The sequence below is a fragment of the Arvicola amphibius genome, chromosome 18, assembly GCF_903992535.2.
Source record: "Arvicola amphibius chromosome 18, mArvAmp1.2, whole genome shotgun sequence".
Lineage (NCBI taxonomy): Eukaryota > Metazoa > Chordata > Mammalia > Rodentia > Cricetidae > Arvicola > Arvicola amphibius.
Genome location: NC_052064.1, coordinates 1416736 through 1432019, shown reverse-complemented (window position 1 = coordinate 1432019; position 15284 = coordinate 1416736). Strand labels below are relative to the sequence as shown.

Here is a 15284-nt window from a genome sequence, read left to right as displayed (position 1 = left end):
GCTTTCCACAGACACTTGAGCTGTCCTAGATGCCCTGGGCTCAGGCTGATGCAAAGAGGTCATTGTCAGGATCTCCCAGGGTACAGTTTTATTTGCTGCATTAGTGCTACATGCCAGCTTCAAGTCTTGTGTTCAGAAACTTATCCTGCCCTCTGTGAATGGACTATAGTATGCTACTATGCTGCCAGAGCTTTGGGTAGTATTGATTAAGACTGTCCCTTGCCCTACAGACTTTTGCTATACTGAATCCTGCATGTTTTCAGTGGTGGGCAAAACCCACACAATAACTTAAGTGGCAGGCCAAAACATAAATCCAGCCAACTGGGGCATATCTCTCTCTCTCTGCCTGTGCTTGGCTAGTTTTAGAGCTCTATCAACATGCACTGTCAGGATGGCAACTGTGCTGCTCAGGGTGGAGAAAAGGAAGTGGAAACAGCCCCTTGTGCACTGTAGCAAACCCCCAGCTAGACCAAGGAACTGGCCAATCTCAAGACAGGGGCAGCTGTGCTATAAACTTCAAAAAAAAAAAAAAACTAATTCGGGTTAAAATTACAATTGATTTTATCAATGTACGGGTTTCCAGGTGAAGTCATAGCAACTCTAAAAAACTCCATTTCTGAGCTCTGATCTAAGTACGAGGGATTTCTTTTTCTATTCGGTGTTGGCTCTTTTCCTGACAGCCTTGATTAGGAGTCTACACCCCGTTGTTCCCTATCAAGGGGGAAATTCCCTCCTGCTCTGCCACTCCAAGCTGAAGCTCCTCTGAAGGTTATCAATGTTGAATTGACTTAACGCCTTGGTTTATCAAAATATTTAATAAAAACAGCCTTTCCATTTTTCCATACAAGACCCTGTGAGCACTTCAGAATGAGCAAGGTTCTTCGATGGTTTAAACAATTTGCTGAGTCAGTCTTTCTACTGGGACCTGAGACGGGTACAGGTGGCTCGGCTGGTCACGGTGCTGTAAGTCCTTTGAAACATAGTCATACTTCAACCAGGATCTCAAAATCTCTATGATAAAATTAAAAAAATACAACTTGTTAATGTATACAACAAAACCATGCAAGAATAAAATCAACAAACTTGTATGTGGCACTGGTGGTGAGCTGAAACTTTGTGCTAGCTGTCCAGGAGCAGCGCTTGGGAACACTTGCATAGGAAGTCTTGTGTGAGATTTGGGCTGTTGAATTAGAGCACTTAAGGATGGTTCTATGTCCATTATCCTGATCAGGTTAACTTTGAGTGAGATGCTGGAAGGCAATTCTCCAGGCTTCTATCATCTCTACTAACCTTATTAACTTAAGTACCTGTCCACTCTGGTTGTTAGTTCTCTTTGAAGACAGTCTTGTAAGACAGCTTTATAAGATTCAGTGTTATGCCCTGGTCTGGCCGTGGTGGCAGGAGATGTTCATTGGCGAGAATAGGAAAGTCTCCAGCATATGTCATGGTCGGTCATACTTCCAATTGTCAGCTACAACTGGTAAACGTGCAGGTTCCCCATGCTTACCCCATAGCATGTGAATGCATCATTTGGTATTCTCTGTTTTGCTTTCAGGGACATGGGACACAACATGGAAGTCAAGCTAAATTCTGATATTATCACTTCTGAGGTTTCCATAGGAAACAATGTCCTTTGTGTAGGACCTGAGAGTCTCCCAATACCCAAGGAAAGCTAAGTTCTCAGCTGGAAAACAGGATAAGACATCAGACCCTTCATGGGTTTTACCATGAAGATACCGATGTACATTTCGAACCACAAGAACCTTTTATCTCAGCACAAAACCAAAATCCAGGTAAACATTTGTAGAAATATTTAGAATGTAGCTGGGGATTATTCTAGCTTAGTCAAGCAATGGTTGTAGGTTCTCCTCCAAGGTTCATTTATGGCTTCAATAGTCAAGGGCAGTTGGCTAGGTTTTCAATATCACACAAAATTTCCTTCTTGTTCAACAGGTTGTAATTCCAATTAGAGAGCTAGTGGCGGATACCAAGTGTTTATTCAAGGGTCAGTCTTGAAAACAAACAAACAAGTAACGTACAGAATGACCAGGCTGTGCATATGTATTTAGGAATATGTATGTTTGTAGGTAGATAACCACAATTAATGGGGAAAGAAAATCAATGAATTTGAAAGACAGAAAGGTGGATGTATGGGAAACACTGGACGGAGGAAAGAGAAGGGGAAAGGAAAAATTATAATCTCAAGAAAATAAAAAAAAAAACTAAATGCCGAAAGGAAAATATCAGATGTGCATCATGCCTTCATGGTGAAATTCTATGCACACCAATATGGGCTAAATTTTTATAGAAGTAGCATAACAGCTCATAGGCAGTGGAAAGTACCAGAGTCTAAGACACTGCTCCATCTATGAGCTCATTGCTTAATCTCCCTTGATGTCAATTTTTCTCTTTATAGTATATGTAAGTTAAAACCATGGCCTCAGAGTGCTTATGAAGAAAATATGATGTCATGCATGGAAGCAGAAAAATGCAGGCCCATTTCCACCTTGTTGGACAGTTTGGAAAGTTTGGAGATTGACAAGCATTGTTCTACCTCCCAGCTTGGTTCCTTTGAAATGAAGAGAGCACCATGCCATGCTGACAGGTGGTCAGGATATGCAAATGTGCTTATGCTCCTTCTTTTGGAACTATGAGGTCACCTAGGGTGGAGCGGTCTTCAGGACACTTAACCTAGAGTAGCCTTGCTACCTAGACAACAGAATGCTAATGATTTGCTGTCTCAGAGAGATAAAGTGATTGGCTGTGTGAATTCTCCTTTGTATGGTGTTAGTAAAGCCTTTTATTACCTTCCCCCCTCACCTGTTTACATTGGGTATAAAAACTGTGGAAAAATAAACATGGGTGATTTCAGTCACTGGAATGCCTTCCCCATACGTTCTATGGTGCCTATCTTATTATTTTTATGCAGCTTCATATTTTTTACTTAAATTTCTAAAATTCCCATGCTCCTACCCTGGTAAGTTGTATTTTTATCAAGGCTGGTCCTCGATGTTCATGGATAAAAGAAGCTAGCACAATTCAGGGTATGCAGGAATCTTTCCACAAACATTCCCCAAAGCTATTGCTTTGGAGCTACTTAGAGTATCTCATTAAAAATCTCAAGTTCTACAGTGTAGTTTTGTATTCCTTCATACTGTATACCCCATGAGGTCATGATTTAAATATTTTCGGAAGTCACCCACCCTATTCTATGCTCTGCTCTATATCAACGATAGCAGTGAGATTTCTATGTAATGCCATAAAGATTCCGTAAAGAATGAACAGCTCTTTATACAAGTGTGTGCAGGAACCTTTTATGGACAACTGAGAACTGGAGGTGGCTGCCTTCACGGTGCAATCCACCCTCTGCACCCACCATCAAGCAGTTCTACATTGAAAACCTGACTATGTTACTTTTCCATTAAAATGTTCTTCTTCCAAAACACTCCAAACAACCCAGAATGTAGAGTTCTGCTCTTCACTTGTCTCTTCTTTTACCTCGCCAGGCACAATGCATCCAGTAAAATCTGGAAATATATGTATGTATATATACATACATACATACACACACACACAGAGACACACACATACATACTTCATCACAGATGTGGTTCGTTTTACAGAATTGCTACTTTTCTCTTTTATTTCTCTCCTGTAAAATTTACTCATCTTTTCAGGAACAAGATCAAACAGATCAAACATCACTTTATCCCTTAAGGTATGTGATGTTCTTCTTTTTTGGCGTGGGGTGTATCGCGGAGCCGGAGGAAGGGAGACCCAGGACGCGACCACGTGCGTGGGAGGATTGTTTATTAAGGGAAGGGGGTGCTCCACAGTGCGGGTCAAGGGAGGGAGGAAAAAGAGAGAGAAAGATAGAGAGATAGAGAGAGAAAGAGAGAGAGAGAGAAAGAGAGAGAGAGGGAGGGAGGGAGAGAGAGAGAGAGAGAGAGAGAGCAAGAGAGAGAGAGGGAGGGAGGGAGAGAGAGAGAGAGAGAGGGGGGGGGGAGGGCGCGTGTGCACAAGCAAAAGGGGGCAGTGAAAAGAGAGAGAGGGAAGAAATTTAGGATGACTCCAAGAGACCAGAGGTCGCTGGGAGTGGGCGTGGAAAGGGGCGGGGACCAAAAGAATAACATTCCTGGGTATTTCTTACAATAAAAAGCAAAAAATTAGGCATCACAGTTTGAAGGAATTGGGGCGGCGAATTCTCAAGACTGCTTCCGGCTGATTGTGGGCGTTGTCTTGGGGGGGGAACCCGAGAGAAGGCTGGGTGCCGGTCACATCCTGGCATAGCTGGTCTCTTTGCTTCTGACTGGTGTCTGTGGCATGGAAATGTCTGGTGTCTCTAAGGTATTGGCAGAACAAAGAACAAAGTTAAATGAAGGAAAAAAAATTTTTTTGGACCAGAGAATTGAGTGGGTATCTGACCTGTTTAAGATGGATTTTTTAATTTGACTCCCTGGAACTCACAAGAACTCCTTGGGTTTGTGAAAACAGAAGTTTTAAGAGATAAATTTGTTTTGAAATTTGTTTGGTGAGGTGACCTGGTAAAACCTCAACCTGGTAAAACCTCTCAGCTGTCAAACTGTCAGAGATCTTTGAGAAGGATAAGATTTTACTTGAGTTACCGATTAAAAATGACAGAGAACTTACTTGGTTGGCACCCAGAGCTACTCTTTTTAGGTCCTCCATGGTCGCTGAAGGTTGTGCTTGACCTTTTTTATTTAGCGCAGTCCTGCCAGGTTTTAGAAGACTCTGTGGGCTAAGAAATCTGTAGGAAGACAGGCCTACCTTGACCTGAGCAGCTAGGCTGTCAATTTTAGTGATTTTGTCCACGTCTGGAGGTCTTTGGGTGAAAGGCAGTTTTGCCTAATGGTCAGCGCTCGGCAGTTGAAGCAAACTGCAGGACGTTGTTCTGCGCGCGTCTGTCTTTTTTGGAGGGAGCAGAGAGCTGCTGCTAGGAGCCAACCTGTCTCTTTTTGCTATGAAAAGTTTTTAATAATTAAATATTTAAATATCACATTTCCCAGATCTCTGAACAGTTGAGGGCTGGATTAAATATATAGCTGCAGTATATTGGCTCTTAACAGGTAAGATCCAGACTCGTAAAAAGGCAGAAAGAAACTGTTGGCAATGGAAGGTTAATGTCAGAATTGACAATGGTAGAGAACAGCTTAAGGCATTTTTGTAAGAGACTTAAAAGTACATACCAGTTTAAAATATGAGATTTAGGATTTTGTAATCTGAAATGAGATGTAATGAACAATTATTATACATAGAGTGAACAGGAATTGAGCAACGTGGATGACTCCGATGGGCCCTATCAGAGACATACCATTTGCACAAAACACATGTAGCAGAGTTAACAGGAGAATTTTAGTGAAGACCTGGTGAAGAGGCAGGGTGAAATTGGGAGAGCTTGGTCACCTGACCTGGCTCTCAGCCAAGATGGCGACGAGTCACCTGATCCACCTGGCCCTCAGCCAAGATGGCGGCAGCCACATGTTGCGGGAAAAAAGTTACAATTTTTGAGCTGTAAGGACTTTAAGTTTAATGAGAGGGACCTAAAGGCATGATCTGCTCTGTTGCTGAGCCGCCATGACATAACAGAAGCCACAGAGGGGAGGGACAAAAGGCTGAAACCAAACGGCTTGGACTGCTTGGCTCCCATAGCTAGACGGTGAACACGCCCGCAAAAAAAAACCGTAGCACTTCAAACCTGAAGGACCGTTCCTGGCAGGTGAAATGCATGCAGATGGAACAAACATTCAGGCACGTGACCCAGCTTCCCGGTGCCACGCGCGGAATGTTATGCTTGGCTGGCTGAACCCACAAGTGTACGAGGACCGTTCCTCAGACAGGAGGGGTGCAGCAAGGCCAAGCCTCCGTCCTTGACGGGAGATCACACCGTAGTGATCACGTGGAGAGTCAGAAGCAGGGAAGGAAGAAAAGAAAAGAGAGCTGGGAGCCCTGGGCCCCCGAGCGGAGTGAGAGGCTTTCTTGCCGTCTCAATCACTGTCAGAGCTGGAAATGCAAGCCGGATTGAAGGCTGGAGAAGGGGACCAGAGAAGTCCCCCCGACCCTAGAAACAGCCAGCAGGCTGTCGAGCGCTCAGTGGCGACCAGTGGGTAGGCCAGGGTCGTTTGACCAGCTGGAAGGGAACTAACTCACGATTGAAGCCGGTGTTGGATGAAGAGCCGCGCACAGGCAGGTGTTGAGATGTGAAGCAGGTGGATTAGTCCATAGGGCCTCTGGTCCTCAGGTCTCAGGTCTCCAGTTCTTCAGCCGGTCCGGCACGGTCCAGAGGAACCAGGCTGGCACCAAGCCCGGAGCCCCAGTCTGGAAATCCGGGGGACACAGCCTTTGGGTTCGGCACCAATGATGTTCTTCTTTTTTCGGCGTGGGGTGTATCGCGGAGCCGGAGGAAGGGAGACCCAGGACGCGACCACGTGCGTGGTAGGATTGTTTATTAAGGGAAGGGGGTGCTCCACAGTGCGGGTCAAGGGAGGGAGGAAAAAGAGAGAGAAAGATAGAGAGATAGAGAGAGAAAGAGAGAGAGAGAGCAAGAGAGAGAGAGGGAGGGAGGGAGAGAGAGAGAGAGAGGGAGGGCGCGTGTGCACACGCAAAAGGGGGCAGTGAAAAGAGAGAGAGGGAAGAAATTTAGGATGACTCCAAGAGACCAGAGGTCACTGGGAGTGGGCGTGAAAAGGGGCGTGGGCCAAAAAAATAACAGTATGGATTCCACAGTATTGACAACGTCTTCCTCCTATCATAGGTATAGAGTAGTGAGTCGTTATTGTCTAACGTATTTTTTTCCATGTCTTTGTAAAGGGAAATGTTTACTTTCTATTTGTTTTGTTTTGTTTTTCAAATTTCATGTCATATTTTTATGCCTCCAAGGGGCTTGTTTCCAGAGTACATTACAACTTCTTTTTTTTTTAGTTTATTAAAACTTTCTGCCTTCTCCCCGCCTCCCATTTACCTCCCCCTCCCCCCTCCACTCCCCCTCTCTCTCCTGTCCAGAGAGCAGTAAGGGTCCCCTGCTCTGTGGGAAGTACAAGTTCCTCCCCCATCCGTCCAGGTCTAGGAAGGTGAGCATCCAAACAGGCTAGCCCCGCCCCCAAAGCCAGTATGTGTAGTAGGATCCAAATCCAGTGCCATTGTCCTTTGCTTCTCAGCAGCCCTCTATCTTACCTTGTTGCTGTGAATTAAATACTATTACAATAAACTTCTCACTATGGGTTATACAGAAATAGGCTCTTATAAAATCTTATATTAAATTCTACAACTGCCTGGAAATCATATCCAGCAAATTAGTGCCTCAGGTTCTTTGAAACTGAACTTTTTCTTTTCTCGGAACATTTTCGTGTTGAAGTCTTAATTCCTGAACTCCTTCAGGTATGAGTCATTTATCCTTTTCTTAAAGTTACCTAGACCACGTGATTCCTTCTTCTATTTTTCTTACTGTCAGGTTTTTTTCATATTACCCACCGTCCTTTAACATACTACATGATCGCTTAAAGTTTGTTATCTGTGGTCTGTGAGTAATCTTTATTATTTAAATCATTTTAAAGAAGAGATTTTTTTTTCTTCTTTCCAAGAAGGTAAATTTAGGAAGTGAAAGAACCCTCAGCTTTTCAAACATTTAAAATAATTACTGGGAGAAAAACTATAGACATTATTTTCACACCATATTCTTATGCATTCAGTGTCATATATAAAGATTGATTCAGGAAAATGTGAACGAAATTGATTTATGATGCTGAAATGTATTCAGCATGCCCTGTACCTAGCTAGATGATAGTTGCTAGACAAAATAGATAGATAGGTTGGCTGTAGGTTTATATCATGGATATTTTATCTTTATATTATAGTAATATGTAGAAATACTTTGTATCACTGTGAACAAAACACTTAGAAGAACAACTTCAAAGAAACATATTCATCTGCCTCCCAGCCTCGGAAGATTACATCAGTGATCATGTAGCTCCATGCACTCATGAAGAACATTACCGCCACAGGAACTGTGAGAGATCAGGATTCTCACAGCAAACAGGAAGACACTAGAGGCTGAAACAAGCCTCGGAAAACACCCTGACCCTGACTCACTGCCACGACCAGGGATTGAAATTGCACCAATCCCCCTAGAGTCAGACTGCAGAATCCCACCAATCTCTGAGGTCCCTGAGCTCAAAATGCCACCAATCCCTAAACTTGACATTTCCTTGCCCCAGAATCAGACCACAAAATCCACCCATCCCAAGCTACCCTGGAAATCCCATATAAGATGTGTACTCTGTTCTGTTTCCTGCTGCTTGTCACCGGAAGCAGTCACCCTCCTGTGTTCTCCCTTCCCAGGAAATCTCTTGAGTGACGTTTGCGGCGCCCTGTGACATTCCCCCCCTTTCCCCCCCATCCCACCGGAGTGCAATCTCGTTGTAATCCCCTTCCCTGGGAAGCAGATCAGAGCAGAACTGTAACATTATTGCTGCGGAAACCTTCCCCTAGTAACACTCTGCCGGATCTGAGCAGAGTTGTAACTTCTCTGAGCAGAGCTGAGCGAAGCAGAGCTATAACGTCTCTGGGGAAACTCTCCCCTCCTAGAGCAAATACTTGTATTTGGGGAAACCTTGCCCTGGAACGGGGCTGTAAACTGCTATGCTTACAGTGACTTTGTGGTATTCACTGGTTCCCAACTGCCAGGATACCTTTCCCTGCTAGCTGCAATGCTTACAGCCACAGTAAGGACAAGACACAGGTTGTCCTCAAGGTTCTGACACCACGGTTCATTTTCAATAGATAGGATCCTATCTCCTGAAGTTTCCCAAACTTCCCAAAATAATGCTATCAACTGGGAATAAGGAATTCAACACACGGGAGCCCAGGGGAGATCTTTCATCCCCAAATTATAACACACAAGTTGTGTTTGTATATCTGGGTTTCTGGAAAACAGTCAACAAATATTTGATATGGCATAAAAGTTTCTTGGGATACATCTTTAAATAACTCAGAGGTCTAACCTGAAATTTTATGGATCTTCTACTTGTACACCCCCATGAAATGGTTAGTTAAATTTTAGGGGTGAAATGCAGTTCTGAGCATTTGTACCAAGTAGAAAAGTACACGAACTCCTTAGTATTTTAAATGTGAAATATTAGTAAGTAAATAAATTATGCTCAAGGCCCTACTGAAGCCAGGTTCTGTGCTGCTGTCCATGACTCCTGTTACCATCGAAGGACACATGGAGGCCTGAAGTCTAGGCTCCCACCTGGGGGCCATGTTGGCTTCCAAAGGCCATGCTGCCATTGAGGCCATGAAGATCTGAGTGAACTATGCTGCCACCTGAGGCAATGATGGCCTCCAGGCCCAGCCACTGCTGAGGAATATGTCTGGATCTGTGGCCCAGCAGCAGATGGGATCAGTGCTAACCAGGGACCTCAGCTGCTACCTCTGGACCTGTGGTTGTCCAAGTGTTGTGCTGCTGCTGAGGACCTATGTCTGGGTTTATGGTCCTGCTGAAGCTCGGGTCTATATTGAAGTCTGTGGTCTGTGTTAGCATGGTGAGCCCTAAGGAATCATGCATGATGAAATCAGAGGGCTGGTTCAGTTTCTTTGAGCCCTTATGCATCCAGATTTTGTGGTGTGGTTTTCATGAGTTTTATGGTGTCCTTGACCCTTCTGTCTCCTACGATCCTTCCTCCCCCTCTTCTGCAGGATGCCAGAGCTCCGCCTAATGTTTGTGAATCTTAGCTTCTGTTTCCAACAGTTTCTGGATAAAGCCTATTGATGACGATTGGGCTAGGCACCAATCTATAAGTAAAACAGAATATCGTTAGGCATCATTCTATTAACATTTTTTCACTCTGGTCTTCTTTGGTTTCATCCTAGGTCACAGGGAGCCTACATAGGACTGAACTAGGCACTCTGCAGATATGTGACAGTTGTGCAGCTTGGTCCTCTTGTGGGACTCCTCACAGTAGGATCAGGGACTGTCTACAATTCTTTAACTGGCTTTTGGGACCCTACTCCTCATATTGTGTCACCTTACCCAGCCTTAATACATGGAGAGGCACTTATTGCAACTTGATATGCCATGTTTTGTTGACATCCATGGGAGACAGGCCCTTTATAAACAGCAGGAGGAGGAGTACATTAGGTGGTGGGAACACAGGTGGCTGAGAGAGGAGAGAAAGGAGAGGAAACTGCAACCAGGATGTAAAATAAATAAATAGATTTATTTAAGAGGAAGAAGTAGAAGAGGAGGAGGGAGAAGAGGAGGAGGGAGAAGAGGAGGAGAGAGAAGAGGAGGAGGAGGAGGAGGAGGAGGAGGAAGAGGAGGAGGAGGAGGAGGAAGAAGAAGAAGAAGAAGAAGAAGAAGAAGAAGAAGAAGAAGAAGAAGAAGAAGAAGAAGAAGAAGAAGAAGAAGAAGAAGAAGAAGAAGAAGAAGAAGAAATGGAAAGGAAAGAAAAAAGAAATCAGAGGGCCATGCTGAGCCAACTCTGCCCTTCAGTGACTCTGGGAAAGATGGCCTTCCCCCTTTGCTGGACACTGCAGCAAAAGATCTTGCCAGATCTTCATGGGAGACCTGACTCCCATCCCCACACTTGGAAGGATGGCCCCACTCTTGACTGCTTGGCAGAACTGGCCCTGATAGCATGGGCATATGAGAGTTGACTCCACCCCTCACCTGAGGGGAGGAGTCCCAGTGACCTGGATTGAGCATCTCAGCTACCATCCAGGCCCACAACCAGGCCTTGGGTTGACCCACTCTAACATCTACCACATTTATGACATGTTGGAGCGTGTGAAGGGTCTGGGCCTGTTGTTCTTTTAAAGAAATAGGGGTTGTGGGGGCGAGGGAGGTGGGTCACTTGGTGGGTCCCCAGAGGCCTTGGTTGGTCAAAGGCTGGGAGACTGTGGCTGGTGAGAAACAGACAGACATGCCATGGAGAGAGAAAGAGAGAGGGGCGGGGGAGATTGGGTATAGAGTTAATTTAGTGGGTCATGGTAGGGAAAGGGGGAAGGGAAAGGAGGGAAGAAGAGAGAGAGGCAGAGAGAGTGGGGAAGGGAAGGAGAGAGAGGCGGCAGCCACCTCTTCAGAAGAAGAACAGGAGAGACAGAGCTCAGAGGAAGGGGGAGAGGGTGGGACTTGTCTTTTAAAGGGACAGAGTACCAAGGTGACAGGACATATCATATCACCTGAGGAATGATCCCCACAGGATCTCCATGACTGAGGGGCAGCTATGGTATGACCGAGAGTTTTTGTGAGGATCCCATATTGTTGATGTGCAAGAGTCCAGTGGCCTTGAACCAGATCAAGGTCTCGTTGCCATGAACGTTCGCAAGGGAAGCTGATTGGACAAATGGTACGATGTGTGCCGACGACCTTGGCTCTCAGTGAGAATTCTCAAGGGGAATGAAGAGGTGTTGGAGAAACGGGAAAGGCTGAGGATGAAGGCAGTTTTTGTTGTGGCTGTCTGTTTGGTTTGGTTTTAATTTTTAAATTTTCTTTTCTGGGAGACACTGCAAGGGTGAAGGGAGAATATGGGGGCGGGGGAAAAGGAGTGGAGCTCGAGTACGTGGTGTGAGATTCCCAAAGAATCAATAAAGACACTATATTAAAAAAATAAATTATGCCAACAGCACAAATAAATACCTTCTCTCCTCTCGATATTACCTGTTAGTTTCTTTGGAATATAATATTTTAAAATCATCTTTAAAAGTCAAAGACAAAGATAAGGAAACTTAGGGTATTTTAAAGCCAAGCTGAGAAGAGGAGGGGAAATAGGGAAGGGAAGCAGGCCAGCTCTGCTGTCTTTTCTGAGTCGCTGGTTACATGCCTGAAAAAATATAGAGCTTGGTGAAGGACACGAGCCCTTTGAACCAAGGGCTTTAGTAACTCTTGGAGGAAATGGCAGTTTATAATTAGTTTTGAATTATTGTTTAATCTCACAGCTGAGACAAATTCCCATCCATCATATGAATCCTCTCATATAAGATATCAGTCGAAAAGATATGTTTAATAAGAAGCATCCCATTTCCTGCTTGATGTGTTTAGTTAGGACCACACAATTTACTTGAGCAGGATTAGGAGATCTTGCAGGTATTTATTTGTTCCTTAGTTGTGCAGTGTGTTTTTAATTACCTTTTATTCTGAAATGTCCAAAAATACTTCAAGGAGCCTACCCTGTTAAAAAAAACAAACAGCTAATTGGACTCTGCTAGAAGGAGAAGGGAGTCCCCAGCACTCCGCAGTCTTATTTTTCCTTTCTATTGCTATGTTAGCAAGTATGAATTGGGTGGGGGAAATGAGGGCCGATGATAATTTTCCTCTCTCTGCTTTTCTTGTATGCTATTTTGAAAGTCATATCATTCAGATTTTGAATTCGTCATGCCACCAATTACTGTATGGACTACATCTAATTAGTATGTCCCAAAAGAGAAAAATAAAAGGTTTGACTGGGATTCAAACTGATACAGACATTTATGAAAAAAAAAATCAAAGTTGATTATACTTGTTCTCAGCTTTCTGCAAAGTCTCATTTCAAGTGTTTATTCTGTTTTGTGAGTTAAACGGGAACATACCTCATCTTTCAATTTATTCCAATTTTGTCTTTGACATGACTAGTATATTGTATTTATCAAAGTTTTGATTGCATATTGATATTTTTCTTTCCTGTCTTAAATTATAAATGCCTTAAAAATCAGAATAATTTTATTTTCATTTTCTGTAGTTTGTGCCCTTGTACATCATTTGCAGTTTGGTGGATAATCAAGTAATGAATGGATGTGTAAATTGCATGAATGAATGAGGGAGAGAAGGAAAGTGACTAAACTATTAAATGCTTAATGGTCATTAAACATTAATATAACCAGCATGAATAAGACAGTCCTTAATTTTTCTGCCATAAAATAATAAAATGGCAAAAAGGATAATATTCAAGCATTGCAGATGAGAAACCCACTTTCTTAAAGAAAATTAAGTTGAATAATGATAATTAATTTGCAGAAACCAATCTAAAACCTCTTTCAGAGAAGCCTATGATTCAACAAAGCAGTTCTTATACAGGACGGTCACTAACTCAGCCTAGTGACATTGTCGAGTCAAGACACCGCAGTCTCAGCTTTATTATTTTACATGTACAATGCACCATTCATTTCCAGTGCGTGAAGTTGAACCTCGATTCGGTGAGTTTTATGGGCGCCCACCGTAGTACTGCGCTGAAAGTCTCACTGGAAAGACATAGTAGGCATTTCAATGTAGAGGGAATTTCAATGTTATGGGGAAGTATGGAAAACTAAGAAATATTTAGAAAAAAATAAGAATATAGTTTGTCTTAGGGTTTCTATTACTGGAACGAAAGAACCATGATCAAAAAGTAAGTTGGGGAAGAAAGGGTTTATTAGATTTACACTTTAACATTGCCATCCCTGAAGAAGTCGAGTCAGGAACTCAAACAGGGAAGGATCCCAGAGCAGGAGCTGATGCAGAGGACACGGTAGGGGTGGGGGTGGCAAACAGGGGGAGCTGCTTACTGGCTTGTTTCCCCTGGCTTGCCTCAGCCCACCTTCTTATAGAACCCAGGACAGCAGCCCAGTGATGGCACCACCCGCCATGGGCTTGAACCTCCCCTGTTGATCACTAATTGAGAAAAATGCCTTAAAGATGGATCTCAAGGAGGCATTTCTTTAACTCAGGCTTCTTCCTCTAATGACTCTATAGCTATTGTCAAGTTGACACACAAAACCATCCAGTACATACCTGTTCTATCTTGATGTTAAAGAAGTTCTGCAGGACATTGAGTGTTCATGGGAACTCTGGGTTCATAAATCTGAGACAGAATCTTATTAGATTCTAGTAACTGAAAGACAGGAGCTAAGTCCTCTCCCTAGAGAAGCAGGGACAATACAGCTACAATAATATGCATCCAACTCTTGCATTTATTTATGTACAATGTTTATGTATAATTTATATTGAGGCTCAGTGGACTAGAAAGGATTCATACATGTTTACACATGCATAGGTATTTTTAATAGTTCCTGGGAATTACAGTAAGAATGGGGCCTGCAGGCAGAAGATGATGAAGTTTTGAGAAAGTCTGAACCACACAGGAACTGGAGAGTAGCATTGCCTACGTCCAGCTTCATGGGTGTGTCCCAGCACTACTTAGTGTGACTTATACATCTGAAATGTGTATCCTTTCTCACCTTGAAATGTACACAGTAGCACATTGAGGATAATTCCAAAAGGGGTAAACATGGAAGGGAGCGGTATACAGTAAGGGGAGACAGTGGTACTTTATAGTTGCTTAGTACACAGAAGTTAATATGACTATAGAAGCTATGTACATAAGTGCCCATAAGACACTTTCAGAAGGATACTTGGAGGTTACTATACAGGTAACTTTGTGATAAAGAGAAAAAAGATCAGGAGTATGTCACATAAGATAATTGTGATTATGCTGTGTGTGCACATGTGTGCACATACACACACACAGAAAATTCTCTAACATCCAAATATATATATGTATATATATATGCAATATAAAATATATGTCAATGTTTTCTATTTTAAGATCTCTCTACTCATTCTCCTGTGCTGTGTGACAATGCTCTTGTACACTGTAAATATCTGTCACTTGTATTAGTTTAATGAACACTGATTGGCCAGTAGCTAGGCAGGAAGTATAGGCTGGGCACACATATTAAGAATTCTGGGAAGAGGAAAGGCAGAGAGATGCAGTCAGCAGCCAGATGGCAGAGGAAACAAGATGAGAATGCCTCACCGAGAAAAGGTACCAAGACAGGTGGCTAAACATAAATAAAAATTATGGGTTAATTTAAGTTGTAAGAACTATTTAATAATAAGCCTGAGCTAAGAGGATAAACAGTTTATAATTAATATGGGCCTCTGTGTGCTTCTTTGGGATGAATGGCAGGATGGAACCGTCACTCTACACTCCTGACTCTCCCGACTAAAAGAAGAGTAACGTTGTATTCACCAACACTAACTTCCCGTTTTCCTTCATACACACCTTGAAGACATCTTTGACCTTTTTGCTTTGTTGGGTTTTTTTCTCCTTTTGCTTTTTTATTCACTAGGTGCAGCCAATGAGATGTGAAAGAAATTACTGTATACGATTTCAAGCCTTGTACATAATAAAATTCCATCATGAACCTGCGAATTCTCTGATGAAGAAACATAGAGAAGCCTTCAGAGATCTCAAAGTCCCCCGGACTGAGACAGCCACAGGATCTTATACACCTGGGTCCCGGGGTGACCATAT

At 43.2% G+C, this 15284-nt stretch overlaps 1 protein-coding gene across 1 annotated transcript in view; it reads right to left on the bottom strand.

Moving 5' to 3' along the window:
- LOC119804037 (cadherin EGF LAG seven-pass G-type receptor 2-like) overlaps positions 1–9625 on the bottom strand; it is a 99880-nt gene extending 90255 nt beyond the window's left edge. Inside the window, exon 1 of the mRNA XM_042054295.1 lies at positions 9427–9625. Within this exon, the coding sequence (XP_041910229.1) occupies positions 9427–9625 (199 nt within the window). The remainder of the gene's footprint in view (positions 1–9426) is intronic.
- Between the last annotated feature and the right edge of the window lie 5659 nt (positions 9626–15284).